Source organism: Salmo salar, chromosome ssa20, assembly GCF_905237065.1.
Source record: "Salmo salar chromosome ssa20, Ssal_v3.1, whole genome shotgun sequence".
NCBI lineage: Eukaryota > Metazoa > Chordata > Actinopteri > Salmoniformes > Salmonidae > Salmo > Salmo salar.
In genome coordinates this window covers 64,121,343-64,147,349 of record NC_059461.1, presented here as the reverse complement: position 1 = coordinate 64,147,349, position 26,007 = coordinate 64,121,343, and the positions used below count along the sequence as shown (strand labels likewise).

Genomic DNA, 26,007 nt, shown 5'->3' with positions numbered 1-26,007 from the left:
TCTACTCTAAAAACAGACAGACACTCTTAAGAGATTTTCATGAGTCTTTCTACTGTTGTTCTTTGCAACAATAGCACAAATGATGCAAGTGGAGGAAAGCCAACTAGGCCTCATTCTACAACGACAAATGTGTGGGTAGTTGTCTGGCAGCGTTTCCATGGCTCTCTTGCTCCTCCTGCTCTCCCTTCAACATACTGTATGTGTCCCAAATGACACCCTATTCCCTATATAGTACACAGAGCTCTATGGGCCCTGTGCACTATAAAGGAGATTGGTTGTGTCACAAATGGCACCCTCTCTCCTCACTAGGATGAAAGGCGTTTACTAAGGTAGAAGAAACCCATAGGGAAAACGACTGTGTTTAAATAGCCTACAGACATAGCATTCAGACAGTGAGCATCCCCACCCAAGAGATGAGCTAGGCCTATACCAAGGCAGTTCTTTATTCCACACAAGGTGGATGTGTCTCAGAAATATACAATACTTTGATCCATAAACAGTATTGGTAAGGATACAATGTTGTGTTTAATGAAAGTCCAGTGGGGGTCAGGTGGACCATAAAGACACATTGGGTGCATCCAAAATAGCACCCTATTACCTATATAGTGCACTAACACTCTGTGTCGGTGATGTCATTCATGCATAGAGAAAGTGGAGGTAGTTTCTTCTCCCAGGGACAAAGAAGCGGGCTGAGGTAAGCATCGCTGTGTCTGAAATGGCACCCTATTCCCATATAGAGCCCTACAGGCCCTGGTCAAAAGTATACCACTATATATGGGAAAGGGTGCCATTACAGACGCAGGTATTGATCATGGGACAGCTCTGTAGAAAAATGCACAAAGATGGAAGTTGTTTAGATGCAAGTGATGGCACGAGTTCACGCTGCTTACGTAACGACATTCATTTTTCTTTGCAGTTCTCCAAACACTCAGTGTGCTGACATTTGTGAGCACAAGCCATCTGTCAGCTAATTCACACAGTACTGGCACGTTCAAAGGTTATCGTAATATCAATTTGTTTTTCAAATGCCATCTTTGTTTAACAGCACTAACGCAGGCAGTTGTTCAAGGGTAATACTGTGTTAAGGTATATTTTCCAAGGGTTTTAGAATTGCAATATTGTCATAATCAAGCTTTTGGATCCTGCTGTGAATTGCATGCATGGCAGCAGCTCTTTTCCCCGAGTAGAGCTTAGGGGAACAAGCTAGCACGTCAAAACTGACAACAAAAAATGGGCAAAGCTATGTTCGCTGACATCCTTGTAAGAAAAGGAACAGACGGCTAGTTCTTTGACTTTTATGATATCAGACGTCTGTTCTGAGCCACAGGCAGTTCCCCGAGAATACATCATGGAATAGGATCTGCACACTGTTCAGACGGGGATCTGAGGTGGTTGATCGGTTTGAATCCATGAGCGTCTGCTCTACACCGTTAGGATACACTGTGACTCATAGTGGCACAGCTCTGATGCAAGTCGACTGTGTTCCGGCGTAACAGAAAACACTGACTCCCAAAAGCATCCAGCCACCTGCCAGAGCACAGATGAGAGGGGGAACGGAAGGAGGGAGGGCGAGAGGGAGGGATACAGCCATCTGCAAATTGGCTCAAGTCTCTGAGACGCCATAATCCATGGTTAAGTGTGTGATAGGAGGGGAGACGGAGTTTACACTCCCTCACAATCCCTGTTGCCATCTCCTTCCATCAATGTGACTGTGCTATAGACATGGAGTCTTCATCAGGGGAACCAGCGCCTCAGAATCTTCACGTAGCCACAACTGCCAACCCAGCACTTCTCAGCAGACCTCGCGATACGAAACCCTTTCTTGTCAACTTTGTATTTTTGTAATAGTCAATCGTTTGAAAATACTGTTAACTGATTTGTTTTATGGTTTCCTTGAACTCGCTTGAACTGGCTAACCTTGACTGGGGATCTATAGCTCAGCTGGCAGGGTTATGTGCTTCATTGGGTTTGTAATGAATCCTCTTCCAATGGGAAGGACTGTACTGTTTAGCCTACATGTACATGGATGGTACTTGAATTGGATAAATAAATTAGCAAATGTAATGTATTCAGAGCTCTAAATAAAAAAAATGTCATTGCTACCAACTTAACAATGTTAGGAGCACCACATGAAATTTAGGAGCAACAGAATTTTTTTTTTTTTACATTGATTGAGATACAGGATATATTGGGCCTGTATGAATTCTAGCTACTTTTGAAGCACATGTTGTGCCCTAGAAACGAATATGTAACACCGCAAACACAGTTTATTATAAAAGCTAAAATGTTGATACAAATACCTGTCATTGAAATTACAAAGTCATTTGTGGAATATTAGATTTCTACATTGTGTAAAAGCACTATTTTACTATTGAGATGCATTACATTGAAAATTGTACACTGTCTCTTTAAAAACGTCAGGTTTGATGATGACATGCAAGAGAACTGTCATTAATTTATTGCCATGATCAAAGATTATGGATATACTGACAAGATACGTCTCTCCGTCCTAACAATGGGAGTCGTTATCCACAAAGCGGCACGGCGGTCTGTCTAGCTCCTGCCTATCCTTTCTTTTGATTGGTGTATACATCTCATTATTGTAATCATTTTTTGAATATTCGATGAGGGTTGTTGATGTGAACCACCTGTATTCAATGGAGAGATGCTATGCTACTAGCCTCATGCCATGAACATGCATAGCCATCTCGTAGTGCTGAGCGGTTAGTGCTTGAGGTCGGGTCGATTATTTAAATAATCATGGTAACACAGAATAAAACAATGAATAAAAGTCCCATGATGGTAGTGACTGCCCATTACTGCTTATCACTTAACATAACTTTAATAAAATATTTCAGTTGTGTATATTACATTTGTTTTATTTGATTACTTTATTATTTCATTCCAAATCATCATCTCTATAGAGCTGCTGCCTATGCTGTCAGACAAAATCACTATTTTAGTAGTTCTTCATAGTAAATAAGGCATACTTTTATGACTGCTGAATACCAACTATCAATCACTTAGATCATGTATTTTCTGGTAGAGATACCACACAAACTAATAGCTGCTCTCTATATCCCCTCATGATAGTGCATTGTTGTGTCTTCTGTAGCAGGCGTAAAAGAAAGACACCGGATAAGTAGATGCGCAATGGTTTATGGTCCTTGTAGTTAATTACCACGTTCTATGCGTTAAACTATGTAAAGTTCTATGCGCTAAACTATGTAAAATATTGGCCTGTTGGAAACTACAACTCCCTACTACATTGCACAGTTCAGGCTGGATCTGATATATCTCTAGAGATGAGCTCGCAGAAAAAAAAACTAACGACATGAAATTCTAATAATTTAACCGACGTCGGTCAACAAAAAATTACCGAAATTAAATCGCTCAGCACTACCATCTTGAGACAACTCCGACACAAAGTGTTTTTTCTCAAAGATGCCGGGATGTCACACGTGTCCTACTTATATCAGTACACTCGTAACAACATAAACATTACAAAACTTCTATTAGATCAAATAAACCTCACATAGCAAAACACTCCTTGCTTGGTGGGCAAAACAATGAAAAAAAAAAACAGCACATGCTGGCGGGAGACCGATTTTTTGCCGAGTTGGGCCTCTTTCTTCCTCCACTTCTCTGCTATATGATCATGGAGCTTGCCAGTTTGTAGTCGTAAAACCCGGAAATTAGTTACCTCTGGATCGTTCAGCCATCCCTATGGAAAAAATGGATAGGGAAAGAATAGGGTTTTGGAATAAATGCCAAAAATAAGGTCTGAGGTAACATGACCTTTATGAATTATGAAGCCTTTATGTGTTTTATATGTGTTTTTTTATTACATAAATTCTTCAAAATAAGTGACATTAGCTGCTGAAGATTATCTCATAGAACAAAACGTATAAGATCTCCCAAGCCTGTGTTACCACAGACCTCATCTTCAGCGTCTATCCAAAAACCCTACAAAAACTCCAGTCATTTTCCCCATAGGCTTTGTCCAACGAACCATGGCGGAGTTAGTGCCAACAAAAAGACACCATTACTATTTCTCTCTATTGATGTCCTGAAGAAGCAATCCCTTTTCCTTTCTTTCTGGGGTCCCAAATGTTTGGATATAGTGGTAAAGTTACGAGATCGTTAGCCAGCCAATGCAGTAACATGACTGAACAAAGTGTAAACAAATGGTTAAAAACACGCAAGTAGTTGTAGGATGAACCCCGACATGGTTTATGAATGTAAAGTTTTGTCCCAGCGAGCCGCTATAGCAGGGTTTTCCAAACTTGGTCCTGGGGCCCTCCCCCTGGGTGCACATTTTGGTCACAGATAGAACAATGAGACAGATATTTCACTGGCTGTATAAATGTGAAGCATCTGGTTGGCATGTCCACTCACTACCAAATATGGTAGTGAGAGGAAGCCTACTAGCGGGCAGTGGGAGAAGATGGAACGAGATGGATTTCGGCAGACATTCTGCACATTTTGTCATCGATTAAACATTTGATCTCAATACAGTTTTGGGTTCCCAAAACTAAAAATATGTTATGAACAGAGTGGACTAAGTTTTGTAGACTTTACCCTTTGCAAAAGTTTTTTTAAATCATACTGTTTAGAAGGAGCGCAATGGCGAATTTTGTTATTGCACACACACACAACAGAGTAGGCATTTCCTAACGGAAATATGCAGATGTATACCAGAACGCGCCAATAGGATATTGCTAACGTGTGCTTGGCTCTTCCCACCTCCTTGCTTGTTATGACCACTATGACTAATTTGTTCCCATTGGAAACGACAAGCTGTGGTCTATCTTGGTTTATCTTTGTTTTGCTTTTTGCCCTAGCACTATACACCTGATTCATCACCAACTCATCAATCAGCTATGTAAAAACATGTACCCGGGGGGGCCCAGGAACGAGTTTGGGAAACCCTGCACTATAGGAAGATAAACATTTTGTGCCGGTAATATGGGTCAGATCTTTTGACCTGGTTGGGTTAGAAGCATGCTGTTTTCTCTGTAGTAAGGGTGCAACCATGACGCTAACCAATCTGCACTTGCTTGTTTCTCTAGGGCACTCAATCGTGCAGCAAAGCCTTATCATTACAACAATTATTATCTGAGAAATGTTTTTCATAGTTTCACAGTTGTCCCAAAATAAAACTCCTGGTCGCACAGGAAAATATTTGGTCGGATATGCGGCCAAATTGGTCAAACTTTAGAGCCCTGAATGCCTTCCCAGATCATTTCCCCACCCGAATTCTTCCCAGGATTATATGCTGCCTGCATGCAAGAGGTACAAGGAAATCAATTCAATTTCATTAACTCCTGCTGATCTGGGTCCAGGGTGGGGGTTGAGATGGAGAACAGTCCCATCAATCCTACTGAGAGCTAGCAGGGCTCTGACTGCACACCACGCATGACTGCAGCCGCCCTCATAGTCAACACACTCACAGCATAGACAAAGTATACACAGCCAAGAAACCCCTTAGAGCCACACACTGTACATACACCACCATGCAGGACCAGCTGTATCACTGCTCTGAGCAGTTCAGTTGAACCCATGAGAACCCATCTAAGAATGGGGGCTTGATGAGGGCATACAAATTAGAGGCTTGTCTTTGATCTTTAGTTTGAGTTACATCCCAAATGGCACCATATACCCAATATAGTACACTACATATAGGGAATAGGGTAACATTTGAGATGCACCCAGGGTGTAGAGGTAGTGGAGGGGGGTGGGCTGAGCTTCTCACAGGGCTTGGCTACCACCAGGGGCCAATGAAGGTCCTGGGTTTGACATGGCACACATGTGAGAAGGAGCCACTAGCCTCTGAAGAAGTGCTAAGAGCTCCTGTCAAGGTATTAGAGGTGTGAAACACCACACTCTTCTCAGTACTGTCTGTTCCTGCTCTCTTTACTACCCTCACAACTCTGGTAAACTGGGGCACTAGAAGAAAGAGTGTAATCTTCAGTTTACACATATTGGATTCAAATTAGGGTACACACACAGTAAATGAATTTCCTCACACATGTAAATTTGAGCCGTTTTAATGACAGATCTAATTGTAGCTTTGCTTCAGGGGGCAGATGTCTGCTGTGGGGGTGATCTGCAATGAGCGAGGCCTGCTGCCTTTGAAAAGTTGTGGTGCCACCGCAGTAATCCTGAAGAATGCTAACCAACGCTGGGCAGAGGGGCTCAGAGACTGGTTTATGACTAGCCCGGGTGCTGACTGGCTTATTAAAAGAGGCACTTCGTCTTATCACACACACATAGCATAGGACTGAGAGACTGTCCTGCCATCACTCCTCAAACACTGATGATTTGTCCCAATTGGCATTCTATTCCTTATGTAGTGCACTACTTTTGACCAGGGCCCAACCTGAGTCAGCTACTGGAGCCAGAAAGTAAAGCAACACAGTAAATCTGAGAGGTAAAGGTGACACCCTGCCCCCCTCTCAAACTCACAGGAGGTATTCAGACTCCTCTTACAAACGCTTCACTAATCTCAGGTATTCACCATCAGGATATCCGGCAGATGAGAAGTGCGCAGGTTTGGTGTTAATCTTGAGGGATGAGAGAAACAGAAGACTACTATTCCATCCCTGGAGGATAAAGGAATGCTTCTTAAAGCACTGCCTGTGATTAGCTGGAGGTATCAGCTCCTTAATGCAGAGGTGAGATGGTTCCTCGTTGGGAAATGAAGTATATTTGAGACCTCATGGGACAGCCTACTTTAGGGATAAAGACTACAGCATCCCTGAGAGAGAGTAAGTCAATCCACCGCATATTCTAACAAAGGCAAATAGCTGTAAGACTGCCAGAGATTAAAATGGAACTTTTCACTACTTACCACAAAAGTTGCCTTGATATTTATAACCAAAACTGAAGTATGATGTAATAAGCAGACACATACAGTATACCGTAGAGGTTTCCCCCAGAAGGCATCCCACCACCAAACAACACAGCAAGAGTACTGTGAGTAGAGCAGCTATCAACCTCTAGAAATGAGTGTTTGGCGAAATACAATGCCTCGAGTCCATAGCTACAAACTAGGTCCAGAGATAATATACCAGGGACACAGAGTACTGAGAGTGATGAATAAGCCCATGGCTAGTTAGTTTCCTCCATCAGCATGTATCCCCAAAGAGTAATCTTCCCCCTGAGCGCATGTGAAGAGTTTTAAAACCACACTGATATCGGTTACTCCCAAGCTGAGACAAAAGGTTCTCTCCATAAAGTATTACTGGCAGCTGGCCAACTACAGGTAATATATTTATCTCAAGCCACTTAGCAGTTTAGTTTCTAAATTAGGCATCATTGAAAATGTTCTTTGTCCAACGTTCTACACTACAGTCAGTGCCACTTGTGACAAGTGACGGCTCATCGACCCTCCAGCCCAGTTCATCTTGATTTACCTGCTCCCTGACATGACAGAGCACATTATACTGTCATTTAGTCATTCTGTTGGTTGAGCACACTCCTTAGTGACCATTATTCTGTGCTCACTGAGGCATAAGGCGAGTCAGGCAGGCAGAGCTCCTTTGATTGCCTGGACAGCCAAGCCATCTATTCCATGGTGTAGTAGAAACCAGTGCTTCGTCCATCACTGAAATAATGCACCCATAACAGTGACTGTTGTTCCTACTCCTCGCACAGAGCAAGGATGAGTCATAAACAAATTAAAAATAAAAATGGAACTTGTCTTTTCCTACTAGCAAAGACTTTGCTGATAGCTACTTTGAGGAAAACTTTACTTACACCGACTGTGATATGTGGTTGTCTCCCCTAGCTATCTTAAGATGAACACACTAACTGTAAGTCACTCTTGATAAGAGCGTCTGCTAAATGACTAAATGTAAATGTAATGAGGTCCTACAGAAAGAGAGACTACACAGAGGAAAGCAGGCAACATGGTCTGAAGTGTCCTGACCCTCTAATCCTGTGTCAACTTCTTTTGTCACACTGGTCCATTGAAAAGTTTAGGCGATGACAAAAACGGACACAAATTATGGAGAACAACAATGGCCTGCCTACAGGATCACATGGTGGCAGGCCAAAATTAGCATTGTGCTAATCCAGGGAGCTGGTGGCTAAAGGCGGATTACCTCACCAACTCCATACTGCTTCTCCCCAGCACACTGCCCCAGGGACAGCAGGTGGGTTGGACACATAATCCCTCCCTGCTACCAATAATATCTTATGGACTACAGATCTTTTGATTAGTCTGCATCTGCTCTCAAGCCTGCATAGAGACATGCAACATGTAGTAATATGCTAGTAATATGGGCAGAACGACAGATTTTTACCTTGTCAGCTCGGGGATTCAATCTAGCAACCTTTCGGTTACTGGCCCAATTCTCTAACCACTAGGCTACCTGCTGCCCCTTTGGGACAAGGTATGCAGTGAATTAATTAACATCAAGCTATTCATACCCTGCTTCTATGGCACATCAATAGATGAGTAAATTAGACAAATAAGATAATATTGAGGACTGATGAAATAAATATTTTTTCTGTGTCTAACCTATCTGACCTGTGATTCACCACTGTGCTCTTGTTTCATACTCAATGCCCACAACAACCATAAAGTCTTTCGTTGGTTGTTAGACCAGAGTGGTTCATTGCAGGCTGTATCTGTGTCTGGAGGGAACAATGGAGAAAAGGAATGTCCTTCTTGTCACCTTTTAGGAGCTGCTGATACAAAAAGGAACAGCACCAAGTTCAAGTTGCTCTCCTTTCTTCACCTTGATAGGGTTTACATAGAATATAGGTGATCTACTGTGCTTAGTGCTTTATCCATAGAGATTGGTCTATTATTTATGGATTTACCAACAGTGAGGTCAGAGGGTTTGATCTCTGTCCCTTGATCTCACTTTCTGAATGTACAGTAAGCCTATGTGGGTGAGTGAGATACCAGGATTTGTGTGTATACTACTTTCATCTGTGCCGTGTGGGAGGCTTAATTTAGCTCAATCCCAACAGAACATCTGTGGAAAGATTCTGCCACGCCTTTAGTGTTGTTGAACCCATTCATTAGCAGGTTGGGTAAGAGAAGGAGAGATGTTTCAATCAGGAAAACATCAAAGATTCCCCATGAGAAATAAATAAACAAAACTATAAACACCAATTGCTGAACCTTATGTCCTAACGTGCCTTCAAGGTATAACTTGTAGATAAGTAAACACCATGTTATCAGTTCTGTTCAACTCCTCCACAGAAGTAAAGCTGTGAGGAACTTGTGTGAGGGCGTGGTCATCTGAGGAGGAGTGCAAGGTGGAGAAGTTAATGATTGTGGATTCACGCTGTGCCTGCCTGCCTGGCAGTGTGACCTGCCTCTGCATGAGTAATAGGTTGATTCCCAAATGGCACCTTATTCCCTACATAGCGCACTACTTTTGACAAAAGTAGTGGCCTATGAAGGGCATAAGGTGCCCTTTGGGATGCACAGTCATCGTTGCGGCGGATGGCACAGAACACAACCACGCGTCTTCTCTTCCCTCATCTGTCATGAGTCACTCATCACAGGCTTCCTCCTCGCTCACAGCCACAAAACTGTCCAAACTTTCTTCCTCGCCTTCTTCAAACTCCCTCACTAAATTCTGCTTGCTTTCAAAAGGTGATCAAAAGGACACCTTACCCTGGCACTTTTCTATGGTGACACTTCAGAGCAAAAACAGCCTTACATAATAATAATTTATATTTCTGCTCTACCTGCATTTCCATTTATCTGACATTTAGGAAAAAGCTATTTTTCTTGTTTTGTCAGTAAGCCAATTCATTTCAAGTCAGTGTGTCTGAGCTGTGCACCTCACTGCTGGTGACAGTTTGAGAGGGCCCTGTGCTGGCTGTGGCCATGGTAACAGTGAGGGAAGGTGAGGCTCTTTGTGTGAGAGAGAGCTCAGTAAGCAGACAGGGGGCTGCTGTCTAGCCGGCGACGTACACATGTACACACACACACACACACACACACCTGATAAGGCCAGAAAGCTCGTCTCTGGACATGCTGTGGCTCCTGTTTCCCTTATCAGCCTGAATCTGAAGCCCACAAACATTCAGACAGAGACAAAAACATCCTGCCAGAGAAATCCAGTCATATCTTTCCCTCTGTCCCCTTCTCCTTGAGCCATACATGTTTGAAACCAGCATTCAGCTGCAGCTCAAGCTGCTGTCCACTCCTCTTTTCGACGATGTATTTTCTTTGTTTAGCCAGGCGAGGCAGTGACGTCAAAAAGACTCCTTTGTGTCGAAACACCTAGAAAGCAGTGCTTCTGTTGTATGCATTCTATAAGCTGCTCCTGTTGCCAGGAGTGACAACATTGAGGCATTTGCTTTTGGAATCAGAGACAGAGAGAGTGCGACGAGGGAGAACGATTAGCCATGTGAATTTTACTAAACATAAACAAAGCACAATGGCCCAGTTTAGTATTACACAAGTCTGTCCCTGCTTTCTATGACTGTAGAGAGGGAGCTAAAGGTAGCGAGAGAGTGCTAAAGGTAGCGAGAGAGAGAGAGAGAGAGAGAGAGAGAAAATTCAGCAGGTTTCTCTTGTTCAACGGTATTGATTTACGGGTCCGGATGATGACTGAAAGGAGCGACACTGAACAAAAGCCAAATTGAAATGGGAAATTAATTAAGAAATGAATGAGACGAGAGGCTGCAATGAGACAAATGCTCTCTCATCCCAAACAGAGCGGTAGTGAATGATGCATCTGGCCACGAACGTGAGCTAGTCACTTCCTCCGCTGGGCTCTTTCATAGGATCAATAGCCCATCTGTGCAGGGGGAGGAGAAGGGAGGATTGGAGGAGGCTGTGCATTGTTGACATATCTGAAATGAGCTGTGTGAGAGAAGGGAGGATGCCACACAGACAGAGAGTGGTGGTGGTGGATGGTCATTGGGGTTTTAGTTAGTTGTCCAACACAGTAAGTACAGCTAGCTGATATTAAGGTAGGGCAGGAAGGAAGGAAGGAAGGAAGGAAGGAAGGAAGGAAGGAAGGAAGGAAGGAAGGAAGGAAGGAAGGAAGGAAGGAAGGAAGGAAGGGAGCCATCATCACAACGGCCCTTTCACTGGCCAGGGGGAGGGGGCTGAACGGAAGGGCTTAGGGTTGAATGGCAATGACCTTAACATTGAAGGGGCCTCTCCCGAATAAATGACTATAATTCAGGATGTGTGTGTATGCTTTTAGTGAAAAGCTAAACTGCTATGCCAACACCTGTTCTGGTCTACAGTGGACCCTTTCACTGAGACAGGTGCCTTCCCCACGTTCCAGTCCCACTGGCCAGCTGCTCTCCTTTCAGAGCCCAGACACAGATTCCTCACATGCCTGGGCGTCCACTCAGCAACCAGAACCAATGGTCAGTCAGTTAGTCAGCCAGTCAGCCAGCCAGTCAGTCAGTCGCCTGCCGCTAATGAGCCTCTCACAACATCAGCTACCCCTCACAGACACGCTTCCAATAGTTCTCAGGACTACTGGGTTTAATAGAAAGTAGTCAGTAGCCTCTCTTGGGGAAGAAATTGTATACATTAATGAATGCATTATACTAGCTTAATATATGTGGGTGTCTGAGCATGTGTGTGCATGTGGTCATGTGCAGAGGGGCTGTCAGCTTTACAGCCAGTGCAGCGACTTCTGCACAACACAGATAGATTGGGGGAAGTCAATTAGCTCAACAGGGAGCAGTGCGGTGATGTAGCCGAGCAGTGGAATGGGTTTCGAACAGCTAAGCACAAGCTGTGCCATGGCCAAGCAGACCCTCCCACGTCCGCTGTGTAACCTTGAATTGGTCATTAGGGTAATCTGCCCATCCATCCACCTCCTAACAGCCCTCATCGCATCCCAGTTCCCACAATCTTAACCCAGACTCTCTCCGCTGTACATTGTCCATTAATCCCGATGTAGTCTTAACGTGAGGGCTAGTATGTTTCACAATAAACACCTTACATTTGCCCTTTCACATTACATGCATACCCATGCACATGTAGGCACTGGCCATGCTGGAAGGGCTGCCAACTGCTCAGGCTCCAGTGACAGGGCTGGGACTGGCAGCTTGGCCCCAGCATGCTCTCTGTGTGAGGGGCAAGGTGCTCCGCTACATAACTGGAATGCCTACCACCTTTGTTTGGCCTGAAGAGCTGCCAGATTCCGAGCTGTTTGAATAAGACCTCCTATAGCCATGGACAAGTCTCAGCAAGTCCCAAACCTGCTCTAGGGATGCTTCGTGCACACAAATGTTGATAAAGAGAACTGGGAAGATAAGAGCATTGACGCAGGAATGTTGTCAGCGCATTTAGAGAGGCTAGACAAGAATTTTAAGTGCTTTCCCTCTTTGAGAGGTGTGAAATTTTGCCCTGAAAAAAGGACAGAGACTTGCTCACATTTTCCTAGCTTAGACCAACAATTAGCATCACCAAGCCCTTACGCCAGTGACCAAGGCATAGAAAATTACTATTGCAGAACATTCAACCAAATGACTTCTAGTTCCCACTAAGAGAGTTTGACAATAGCAACGGGGCCGTCCAGTCCATGTGGAGAGAGTCTGTGTGAAGGAACTCTGCAACTGTGCGAAACAGACCGATAACGTTCTCTCAGCGATGTCATCATCACAGCTGGACGTCTAAAGCCCCTCAGCTTCCTCCCATGAGACCCCATACAATGACATCATCCTGCAATGTCCTGGCTCACATCCATATCACTCCTCTCATGGTACAGGGGGTCTTATGGGAAAACGCTTGGAGAACAGTAAGGCTTATGTTCTGCCAAGGAGCTGAATGAGAAAAGATGGTGCCCTAAAGTTAAATGGATGGGTGTCTTCAGGTTTCAGCATGCACTGTATATCACGCCATGTGAGTGACACACAAAATGTTCAGTGAGTTTACAATACTCTTTCAACCACATACACTCACGCCCAGCCACACTCACACGTAAACACAAGCACACATCATCACCTTTGCAAGTGTAGACGTTGTTTTACAGTCACACCCACAACAGAAACCTCTTATCAGGGCAATAGAAATATCCTGGTGGTGAAGTTCCGTTCCAGGTATTGTATTCCATACAGGTTGACAAAATACAACCTTGTTGGTTTGTTGTTTTAGTGAGGTCATCCATTACAAACAACAAAGGATTAATGCATTCCCCAGGTTACCTGAGTTAACCTAATTCTGAAAAACCTATGGAATACAGACAGAGTATTGTTTTATTGACCATATCTGTGTAGGCCATCAAATCAGTGTCCATGTACAGTAACTACTACTGTACCAGTTGATTTGGGTGAATGAGCACCATATAGGTCATGGAGTCATTCTGAAGGGCAAAGCTATAATTCATACTGTATGTGTAACTGACATGTTAAACTTGAAAAGATCAGTGGACTTTCACACAATGGATCGCTTCAAAGTCCATGCACGTGTGAGGAAGTACTGGTTTAGTTTCTCTCAATAGGGATAGCCTACATTGGGATATTTCCATGTCAGTGTGTGTCCACCCTGCCTCTCCTTTACTGTATATCAGGAACTGCCTCTATGTACTAGCTCTGGGGTAGTTTCTCTCCTTTCCCCTAGGTACAGATCTAATAAATCAGCTTCCCCTCCATCAATCCTTACCTGAACCATTAGTGGGAGGAAAATACAAAACTGACCCAAGATCAGTGTCTAGGTGCCACTCCTTTGTATGGGCTACTACTGCCCCAGTGTTTCTAGCCGGATTCTAGACTCCATCATTCCCAGTTCATCAGCTGGAACAGCAATATTCAGCTTTGAGAGGTCTTCACCACCCACCCAGAGAACAGAGTAGAGCAGAGTAGACCAGAGCAGAGGCCTGGGGGATTTCACTCCGCTAACTAAACCCCCTTCAGCGAAGCAGTGAACTACGTTGTGCTCAGCAATAGACGAAGCAAAAATCCCTTTCACTCCGCATCCCCTTCTGTATCCTCGTCTGCCATACATACATAAATGCCTTTGGACAACTGTGAGGGTCTATGAAGGCCTCTGTGAAGCGACTAGAGGTGGTGTGTGGGGCTGGGGATTGGATATCCTCATTCACTGAACCATTCATTACTAGTCCGGCTGAACCCACACACAAACACACACGCTTTTTCAAAGGCCCAGCTGCCAGAGCAGGCCTGGCTCACACACAGAGCTGGGCACCAGTACTCCCCGACCCCATTTAGTCCTTTAAGAGACACTAGATAACTCCCTGGCCAAAAGTGTCTCTATTCTGCGTTCCCCTATCAATCTGCACACACAATGGACAGAAGTCAATTCATCTGGCTTTGATGGAGACCAATGTTGCTCACCCAGATTCCCTCTCTCTCTCTACTGTCTCAGACCACAATCAATCATCCCCTTTTTCTTCCCTCCAAACTCTTTCCTCACTGCAATAAGCTTTCTGTTTACTTGCTGCAAACTCTCTTTCCCAGACTGCGGAAGGGATGGAAGGAAAAAGCGGGATGTGAGGAAGGAGAGAGGAAGTAGGAGGCAGCAGAGGCACTGATAATGCTGGTGATTAGAGCTGTCCCAGACAACAAAAAAAAAAGGAAAAAAAAGAGACATCCTGTTCTTCGACCAATAAGTTGATCGAAATGTTTAGACTTATTTTTCCATATATAGACAGACATACCATATGTGTTTGAATAAAATCAACTACATATCCACAGAGCTCGTCTGATACTTTAAGCACACTGTTCGATTAAATAATTAAGACACACAAATTACTCAAGAAAGAGCCCAATGGTCACAAGGTTAAAAGAAATGATCTATTGATTGATACAGTAGCCTATATATTGAAAGTAAGTTACGGTATTAAGAGTAAACAGGACTCTTAGGCCTAGAGCTCGATGGTGGTTATACAAGGCTAGTATACAAAGACCACTAATGATAACGACATTACTGATTATTATAATGATGATCTTAATAATAATTGTAAAAATACAAATAAGGAGATCAAGAAAAAGGAGGGCATAGGAGTGAGAGCTGCATACATTTTATGTGCGACAAATAGGAGCTGTTAGATTACAATATAATTTTTCTGCCTGTTTGAAACAGTGTAAACAGCACTAAATAAATGATAAGCAATACCAGGCTGTTCTAACGAGAAAAAAAATGAAAGCCTTTATTACAGCATAGCAAAGATTAAAAACAGCTGAATCTGTGAAATTGCTTTATCCGACATTTTGCCTTTGCATGAGGCTTGGTGCTCACGGAATCAGCAGGCTAATAAACAAAAAGCAAGGTCTGTCTTCTTTCTGTAGATATGGATAATTTATAAAGCCAGGCACATTTAACAGTTTGGCTATTGATTATAAACCAAATGAAATGTCCTGTGTCCTCGACTCTGCTGCATCTGTCTCCCCCGCATTGTTTTCAATCGCAATATTGTCACCACTTCCGCCGAGGTCGGTCCCTCTCCTTGTTCGGGTGGCGTTCGGCGGTCGACGTCACCGGTCTTCTAGCCATCGCTGATCCATCTTTCATTTTCCATTGGTTTTGTCTTTATTTTCTACACACCTGGTTTTCATTATCCAATTCCATGTATTTAACCCTCTGTTTCCCCCATGTTTGTTGTGCGTGATTATTTCTATGTTCAGTTCGGTTCATGATGGCTGGTTTTTCCACGGGTGCTGTGTTCACCGTGCGTAATGTTTACCGTTGGTTATTGGTCAAGTGTATTTGTTTACCTTGTGCCTTTGTTTTTTGAGTAAAGTATGTTGCTCACTCATTCTGCTCTCCTGCGCCTGACTTTATGCACCAGCTACACTCACCTTCTGACAAATATGCTGGTTAACTTTGCTATTATGCACATAGCAACATAGGGAAAGGTGCCAATTCTACAGTGCACTGAAGATTATGTTTCAGAACCGTGGACAGTGACCATATCCAATGCGGGAGAAAGTGCATTATATAAAATAATTAGATTTATTAGTGTTGCACCATTATTTTTTACATAATATAACCATATACAAATTTTAGTATCACATCATGTCTTAGAATGATGAACTGTGCCATCCCCATGGCCTCCGCAATGGATCAGCCCACAGAGACTGGCGCGAATCAGACAGGTGTCTTGTGCACCATGAAACATTTTTTTTTTTGCGACTGCATGACTTAAGAAATCTTAGTCGACCAACAGCTTATTGACCAAACAATCGACCAGTCGACTAAATGGGGTCAGCCCTACTGGTGATGCTGCATCAAAGGGACTTCAGTGTTATTACATGTGTGGGAGATTGGAAAGCCATAAAGAAAAGTCAGGGAGCAGAGAAAAAGAGATTAGTAGGCCTATAGCCTGCATCAGCAAAACAGCACAAAGCAATCACCACGTCCCAAATGGCACCCTTTTCCCTACATAGTATGCTACTGTTGATGAGATCCCTATAGGCCCTGGTTAAAAGTAATGCACTTTAAGAGGGAAAAGGGTGTCATTTGGGAGACACACCAATTAGACTGTAAGCTCCACGGGACTGCAGAGGAAATCAGAAGTTACAGTAGGCTACCATAGTGTTGAGGAGGCCCATTCAGGAAGAAGTTACAGTAGGCTACCATAGTGTTGAGGAGGTCCATCCAGGAAGAAGTTACAGTAGGCTACCATAGTGTTGAGGAGGCCAATCCAGGAAGAAGTTACAGTAGGCTACCATAGTGTTGAGGAGGCCAATCCAGGAAGAGGTTACAGTAGGCTACCATAGTGTTGAGGAGGCCAATCCAGGAAGAAGTTACAGTAGGCTACCATAGTGTTGAGGAGGCCCATCCAGGAAGAAGTTACAGTAGGCTACCATAGTGTTGAGGAGGCCAATCCAGGAAGAAGTTACAGTAGGCTACCATAGTGTTGAGGAGGCCCATCCAGGAAGAAGTTACAGTAGGCTACCATAGTGTTGAGGAGGCCCATCCAGGAAGAAGTTACAGTAGGCTACCATAGTGTTGAGGAGGCCCATCCAGGAAGAAGTTACAGTAGGCTACCATAGTGTTGAGGAGGCCCATCCAGGAAGACGTTACAGTAGGCTACCATAGTGTTGAGGAGGCCAATCCAGGAAGAAGTTACAGTAGGCTACCATAGTGTTGAGGAGGCCCATCCAGGAAGAAGTTACAGTAGGCTACCATAGTGTTGAGGAGGCCCATCCAGGAAGAAGTTACAGTAGGCTACCATAGTGTTGAGGAGGCCCATCCAGGAAGACGTTACAGTAGGCTACCATAGTGTTGCGGAAACATATCCTGGAAGAAGTTATGGGGCAGAACAAACCAATAACTGCCCCTGTCAAGACCAGGCCGGAGCACTGTATCATTCCCACAGAGATGGCACAGTAACGTGCGTGTGACACTGCCTTGGTTCACACACACACTAACCCAAGATAGATGACTCCATGTATGGGATGGGTTAGGCATGTAAGGCTGCTCTTGCCCAATATCATGGGGATAATAGTTTTTTTTGTATCGTTTGAGTGTTCATTCTCCTTTGCTCATGAGGTATTGAGCTAATTGCCAAGGCCCATGATAAGGGTTTTGCCGTCGCCAACCAAGGCTGCGTCCCAAATGGCACCCTATTCCCTATACAGTACACTACTTTTCACTAGAGCCTTATGGGCCCTGGCCAAACGTAGAGAATAGGGTGCCATTTGGGACACAGATCAAGACCAGCATACACGGTGGTACAGGCATGTGATTCACAGTTGATTGCAGAAGTGATAAGCCTCAGGTCTGTGCTTGCTCTACTACCCCATGACTCTACATCAGAGCTGGGCCAGGCAGCCTCCAGGGCTTCTGCCTGTTGGCCTGTTGTATTTAAACATTCCTCCCTCCCTCTCTTTCCCTGGGTGGAAACACAGCCCATTAGCATCACATGCTGACAGACTGACAGGCAAGCGAAACCTTTTCATCACAAAGACATGATTCAGCAAATAAAGCTATTATTGTGTTAGTCAAAAGTAGTGGGTCTGTCAGAGAAAAGGGAAACGTTATTGTACGATAGCATATGAAAAGTGTAAAACCTGAAGCAAGGGTGTGGAGGCCACTTATTTCAAAGGATCCCATGAGGAAAAGTTTAAGATGAAACTTGGCTAGAGGGGAAGGAGAGAGAGATGTAGCCATAGATCATTTATACTTAAAAGTGGAAGTGTCAATTTGGTGATTCACGCTCTAAAGTAATAAGCTCTTTTTAAAAGCTCATGTTCTATAATAGTTATACATTATACATCGTGTTTCAGTCATATGTACTATCTATCCAGATGCAATGTATATCAAAATAACTTTATTATTGCTATGCAACTACTGTGAAAAAAAAAGTGCCATGTATGTAAAATGTACATGAAACAACAAAAGAAAAAGCTGTAAAACAACATTTATTTTTGTTCTTGAAGAGGTGGGTGGTGGTTGGGAAAAACATTTTAAATAATTATAATAAAAATACATGAAAAAAAAGCTCTTTTTATGGCCTGTTGCAAAAGAGTGGTGAATCCAGGTGGGTCCCAGGGACGCTGGCAGAACTATCAGTGTCAAAGTGAAAGCAGGCTGGCAAGCCTGGACTGATCTCAGATACTGTACACTAAAGCTAGGACTCACTGGGAGGGGGATCTACTCTGTACAGAATGTATCAAAATGACCTCAGAGAGCTTTGGTATACTGGTGCTTGCTCCAAAATGATCTCACCTGTACCTTGTGCAATCCCTTCGTGTGCAATGGTCTGTGTCCTCAGTTTGCACAGTGTGCTAACTTAGCCAATGGAAATACACTCAGTGAACTCTGCTACGTGTGGATTTTTACTGGGTTAATCAATTGACTAGATAAAAGTGTGTGAGATCGATGGAGAGGTGAAGTGGCTGTCAAATAGCCTAAACCCCCTGTCAGCTGGACCAATAGGATCCTGACAGATGAAGAAAGAAGTAAAGTAGGAGTGGACAGACCTCATGAGGCATCAAAATGTTTTAGAGGATAAAATACCAGTCAAAATAAGTGTGATGTTTTCTAGGCTGAGAAAACAATGTGTTATGAAAACAGAGGCCCAGATCTCTTGGCTATGTTTGGCACTAGAGTTTAACAAGCTTACCAAGTCAATAATGTCACTCACATTGTAAGTCACTGACATTGCATGCGTCCAAAATGCCACCCTATTCCCTATACATTGCATTCGTAAAGTATTCAGACCACTTACATTTTTTCACATTTTTTTCCATTGCAGCTTTATTTTAAAATTGATTAAATTGCCTTTTTCCATCAATCTACACACAATACCCCATAATGACAGAGAATTTTTTGCAAATGCATTAAAAGTTAAAAAAACTGAAATACCTTATACAGTTGAAGTCGGAAGTTTACATACACTTAGGTTAGAGTCATTAAAACTCGTTTTTCAACCACTCCACACATTTCTTGTTAACAAACTATAGTTTTGGCAAGTCGGTTAAGACATCTACTTTGTGCATGACACAAGTAATTTTTCCAACAATTGCTTACAGACAGATTATTTCATTTATAATTCACTGTATCACAATTCCAGTGGGTCAGAAGTTCACATACACTAAGTTGACTGTGCCTTTAAACAGCTTGGAAAATTCCAGAAAATTATGTCATGGCTTTAGAATCTTCTGATAGGCTAATTGACATCATTTGAGTCAATTGAAGGTGTACCTGTGGATGTATTTCAAGGCCTACCTTCAAACTCAGTGCCTCTTTGCTTGACAGCATGGTAAAATCAAAAGAAATCAGAAAAAAAATTGTAGACCTCCACAAGTCTGGTTCATCCTTGGGAGCAATTTCCAAGCGCCTGAAGGTACCACGTTCATCTGTACAAACAATAGTACGCAAGTATAAACACCATGGGACCACGCAGCCATCATACCGCTGAGGAAGGAGACGCATTCTGTCTCTTAGATATGAACGTGCTTTGGTGCGAAAAGTGCAAATCAATCCCAGAACAACAGCAAAGGACCTTGTGAAGATGCTGGAGGAAACAGGTACAAAAGTATTTATATCCACAGTAAAACGAGTCCTACATTGACATAACCTGAAAGGCCGCTCAGCAAGGAAGAAGCCACTGCTCCAAAACCTCCATAAAAAAAGAGACTACGGTTTGCAACTGCACATGGGGACAAAGATCGTACTTTTTGGAGAAACGTCCTCTAGTCTGATGAAATAAAAATAGAACTGTTTGGACATAATGACCATCGTTATGTTTGGAGGAAAACGGGGGAGGCTTGCAAGCCGAAGAACACCATCCAACCGTGAAGCACAGGGGTGGCAGCATCATATTGTGGGGGTGCTTTGCTGCAGGAGGGAGTGGTGCACTTCACAAAATAGATGGCATCATGAGGAAGAACAATTATGTGGATATATTGAAGCAACATCTCAAGACATCAGTCAGGAAGTTAAAGCTTGGTCGCAAATAGGTCTTCCAAATGGACAATGACCCCAAGCATACTTCCAAAGTTGTGGCAAATTGGCTTAAGAAAAACAAAGTCAAGGTATTGGAGTGGCCATCACAAAGCCCTGACCTCAATCCTATAGAACATTTGTGGGCAGAACTGAAAAAGCGTGTGCGAGCAAGGAGGCCTACAAACCTGACTCAGTTACACCAGCTCTGTCAGGAGGAATGGGCCAAAATTCACCCAACTTATTGTGGGAAGCTTGTGGAAGGCTACCCGAAAGTTTGACCAAGTTAAACAATTTAAAGGCAATGCTACCAAATACTGATTGAGTGTATGTAAACTTCTGACCCACTGGGAATGTGATGAAATAAATAAAACTGAAATAAATCTCTACTATTATTCTGACATTTCACATTCTTAAAATAAAGTGGTGATCCTAACTGACCTAAGACAGGGCTTTTTTACTAGGATCAAATGTCAGGAATGATGAAAAACTGAGTTTAAATGTACTTGGCTAAGGTATATGTAAACTTCCGACTTCAACTGTAAGTATTCAGACTCTTGGCTAGGAAACTCGAAATTGAGTTCAGGTGCAACCTGTTTCCATTAATCATCCTTGATATGTTTCTACAACTTGATTGGAGTCCACCTGTTGTAAATTCAAACTGATTGGACATGATTTGGAAAGGCACACAGATCTTCATTGTAAAGGGTTTAAACACTGTTTTCCATGCTTGTTCGATGAACCATAAACAATTAATGAACATGCACCCTTGGAACAGTCGTTAAGACACTAACAGCTTACAGACGGAAAGCAATTATGGTCACAGTTATGAAAACTTAAGACACTAAAGATGCCTTTCTACTGACTCTGAAAAACACCAAAAGAATGATGCCCAGGGTCCCTGCTTATCTGCGTGAACGTGCCTTAAGCATGCTGCAAAGAGGCATGAAGACTGCAGATGTGGCCAGGGCAATAAATCGCAATGTCCGTACTGTGAGACGCCTAAGACAGCTACAGGGAGACAGGACGGACAGCTGATCGTCCTCGCAGTGGCAGACCATGTGTAACAACACCTGCACAGGATCAGTACATCTGAACATCACACCTGCGGGACAGGTACAGGATGGCAACAACAACTGCCCGAGTTACACCAGGAACGCACAATCCCTCCATCAGTGCTCAGACTGTCCGCAATAGGCTAAGAGAGGCTGGACTGAGGGCTTGTAGGCCTGTTGTAAGGCAGGTCCTCAGACATCACCGGCAACAACGTCGCCTATGGGCACAAACCCAAACCCATTAAAGGCAATCTCAACACTGTGTGTTACAGGGAAGATAGGATAAAGTAATCCTTCTACCCCCCCATAACTCAGTGTTCTGCCATGGCCAGCGAAGAGCCTGGATCTCAATCCCATTGAGCACGTCTGGGACCTGTTGGATCGGAGGGTGAGGGCTAGGGTCATTCCCCCTAGAAAGTTCCGGGAACTTGCAGGTGTCTTGGTGGAAGAGTGGGGTAACATCTCACAGCAAGAACTGGCAAATCTGGTGCAGTCCATGAGGAGGAGATGCACTGCAGTACTTAATGCAGTTGGTGGCCACACCAGATACTGACTGTTACTTTTGATTTTGACTCCCCCTTTGTTCAGGGTCACATTATTCCATTTCTGTTAGTCACATGTCTGTGGAACTTGTTCAGTTTATGTCTCAGTTGTTGAATCTTGTTATGTTCATCCAACTATTTACACGTTAAGTTTGCTGAAAATAAACGCAGTTGACAGTGAGAGGACGTTTCTTTCTTTGCTGAGTTTATTTGGTCCAACAGTTGACTCCTTCAAGACTGTTGAAAAGCATTCCAGGTGAAGCTGATTGAGAGAATGCCAAGAGTGTGCAAAGCTGTCATCAGCTGTGGCCACTTTGAAGAAATCAAATACATTTTGATTTGTTTAACACTTTTTTGGGTTACTACATGATTCCATATGTGTAATTGCATAGTTTTGATGTCTTCCCTATTATTCTACAATGTAGAAAATTGTAAAAATAAATAAAAACCCTTGAATGAGTAGGTGTCCAAAATTTTGACTGGTACTGTACATAAAGTAAGACCCCAAGTATTTCAGTCATCTTTCAATGGAGGGATGTGGTAGTGGTGAAGGTGTATGAGGAACTAAAGTGTCTCAAAACTAAATCTTAATTTTTGCAGCTATTTTACACTGTATGTGACCGAGACAGAGGCTCTGTCCCAAATGGCACCCTATCCCCTATATATTGAAGTGCACTACTTCTGACCAGAGCCATATCGGCCCTTGTCAAAAGTAGTACACTATATAGGGGATAGAGTGCCATTTGGGACATAACCTCTCTCGGGCTCAGACATGGCTCATTGTATATTTATTCCTTGTGTGATTATTTCTCTATTTTTCTCTCTGCATCGTTGGGATGGGCCTGTAAGCATGTCATTGTCAGTCTACATCGGCTGTTTACGAACCATGTGACAAATAAAAAAAATCTAAACTGATTTAGATTTGATGACCTCCGAGTGAATGGGCCGCCAGTCTCTCAGCACACTTGTGCCCTTAATCCAATAAAGGAATCTGTCTAATCCCCCCTCATCCAAGGCAGCGCCACTGCTGACTTCCCCAGCACCCCTACCACCCTGCCCCCTCCCCCTGACCCAAAACCCAGCCAGGCAGGCACATAGCCTCAGGGCAAAAAGAAAGAAAGAAAGAAAGAAAGACAGACAGAGACAGACAGAGACAGACAGAGACAGACAGAGACAGACAGAGACAGACAGGCAGGCCAGGGTCCTCTATGCCTGCCCGGGTGAAAATACACACACATTAACAAAACATGCACACACACACACACAGATATATTTCCATGCAGGCTCACACACACAAACAGACAACCTCAAACGTGCCGCTCCCCTCTCTCTGTCTGTCCCTGATCCTGAGGTCTTAACATTAGATAATTGTTTACATGTGTCATGGTAGGCAACTACAGCTAGAATGGCAGCAAAGTCTGCAAAACCAACAACTACTGAAACATTTCTTCCTCATCACAGCATTGAATCTTTGACTGTTTATTATTATCTGAAACCTATATGCACAATATTACAATTGCATTGTGTCAAATGATGATGCAAACAAGCAATTGTTTTCTCTTCTGTTTGATGGCCTTTTAGAGCTTGAGTTCTCATTGGTGGCTCCCAGACTTCTGCCAGTTGGGCCAATTTGAATTCAGTTATGGAAAATAAAGAAACTGACGTTATGAAAGATTTGCATGTATAAACAACACCCCCAATGGCTGTTGTGTCATCCTACTGTATCATAATATACCACACATATCTACCCGGAGGATATCACATTCAGAAATATACAATCATATTTGGACCAAAATAAATAATTTGGCTAATCTAGAGGAATAAAGTTGACATGAGTGAAATATGTTGTAAACATTTTCAATACCATAGGCTGGGTAGGTGAGGCAGTGGTATTCAAACTTTTTCAGCAGGGGACCAAATTTCTACTCCATTTTTTGGGGGAAATAATTTATTGTGACCCCACCCCAAATATGACAACCTTAAAATCGGTACATTTCGATTTTTACATCAACAAATAACCTTCAAATTATGTTTTTAATCTCTTATCAAAATTAAAAGGAACCAATAAATACAGTAAAAATGTATTTAAATGATCTTTCTCAAAAACGTTTGAATATTGTCCCATATAATAATATGTCCTCTTAATTTTTTGTTAAGGATTTAAGTCACCACCACTTCCTTTACCTATAATTTTGCTTCACCTGTGAGTGCAAAGGCCTTACAAAGGAAGGACACGCCTACAGGGTCTGTTTACATATATACTTCCCAACTGAAACTTGATATTTATGGTTAGTTCCTATAGTGTGACCCATAGACAAGACACATGTAGCCCCCCCCACACACACACACACACACACACACACACACACACACACACAGAGCGAGAGAGATACAGGGAGAAGTTTGAAAACAATTTTTTTCAGTGTTCTTTAAGGCTGCGTATACAGAACACATTAAAATGCAAAATCATTATTGCAATCCAATAGGCTAATAGCGTTTGATCTGGAACACACACACGCACGCACGCACGCGCAGTTTACCTTAAGAATTCTTGTAGACAGGTGTCACAAAATCGGTGGCCACACGTAGAAACTTGAACAGGCTCGCGCATGGCTTTACTGCATAATGGACATTGAAAACGTCTCTTCGGTTTCTCCAGAAACTTGTAATCAAACCCCGGCATTGCTGCAGTATTAGTAGAAATACCCCAAATCACGCAGGATCTGTAGTGTATGATGTCACCAGTGTCTCTCTTTTGATGGCCGTCAACAGAGAAATTCTCCGATATTCATGTCCCCATCGCCAGCCAGTGACAAATCGGTTTACGAGACGAGAGTATAGACCGATTCAGTTCCGCCGTCTCTCCAGCAACAGGGTGACCGAGTGCATGGAAACAAAGGGAATCCTCGACAGTACAAACGTTTTTGCATAAAAACCTGACGATGTCTTCTTCTGACAATCTTCCTCTGCGTCTAGAAATGCAGGAAAATCTTCGGCATATGTCTCTCAGCAGAGGTAACACTGACAGATTGAAGACAATGCTCTCATCCCATCTGCTTAGGTACAAAGCCCCGCCTACTATTTTTCTTGCGGGAGGAGTCGAACGTGAAATCAACATAGCCTATTTGCTTTTCTGTGGTCTGGGTCAATGATATCTCCTCTGATTTGTTTTATTTGTCAGCTATTTAATTCAAGTCTCTTTTTTATGAGTTGAATGATATCAATCTAAAATTAATGGAAATAAGGTAGGGTTTCACCTGCAAATTAATTGGCTTGAATTAAATATTTTGAAAGGTGTATGTTCATTTAAAAAAAAGGTACAGATGTCTAATGTTCAATAAAAAAGTTAAATATTTGTTTTGCATATCCTAAAGCCTGCTCAGAATAGAAGATGTATTGATGAATTGAGCCTAAGTAGACACATGAATTACTAATTAGGAAGAGCTGCCCTCTGGTGGTGCAACTGAAAAAGAAGAGCCTGATATTCATGGTGTTGCAGATAAATATGATAATCGATATGAAACATTGACTTTGATAATTGTCGGAAGTGGTTTCAAATGGCAGGCCAATAACTTGTCTTAAAAATCTTTACAATTGTGCACATTTAGAATTATTCAATAGCTATAGGTTGTCATCGCCAACCTTGTTGCTTCAGGATTACATCATTACACAGGCACAGTCTCGTGCGCTTTCATCAAATAAGTGGCGGAAACCCGCCACAGCATTGTGGTATTACTAAATCATAGACCCTGTCATCAATAGAGTACCACAGTATGAATCATAATACCCATAAAACCTAACGGTCAAAAATGGAAATAGTTCCAATCGTTTTTCCACCATACATTTTTTCCATAGGGGATTTTAGAAACACTTAAAATAAGGGCTGTGTTTTGTGTAGGCTTACCCTGGCCTGACATTTGCATAACCTGTAAATCTTTCTAGGACAAAGTTACTTTTTTTTGTATTTTACCCCGTTTTCTGATCTTGTCTCAACTGCAACTCCCCAATGGTCTCGGGAGGCGAAGGTCGAGTCATGCATCCTCCGAAACATGAC

The 26,007-nt window shown here is 43.0% G+C and overlaps 1 protein-coding gene across 2 annotated transcripts in view; it reads right to left on the bottom strand.

The window, feature by feature from the left end:
• LOC106581191 (TNF receptor-associated factor 4) overlaps nucleotides 1–26,003 on the bottom strand; it is a 42,384-nt gene extending 16,381 nt beyond the window's left edge. The window contains exon 1 of one of the 2 annotated variants that reach the window (XM_045703773.1): nucleotides 25,924–26,003. In XM_045703773.1, coding sequence (XP_045559729.1) covers nucleotides 25,924–25,988 — 65 coding nt within the window. In that variant the 5' untranslated portion in view covers nucleotides 25,989–26,003. Of the gene's footprint in view, nucleotides 1–24,493; nucleotides 25,025–25,923 lie in introns of those variants that run through there. The other variant, XM_014163086.2, reaches the window with a different exon arrangement.
• Nucleotides 26,004–26,007: the final 4 nt, after the last annotated feature.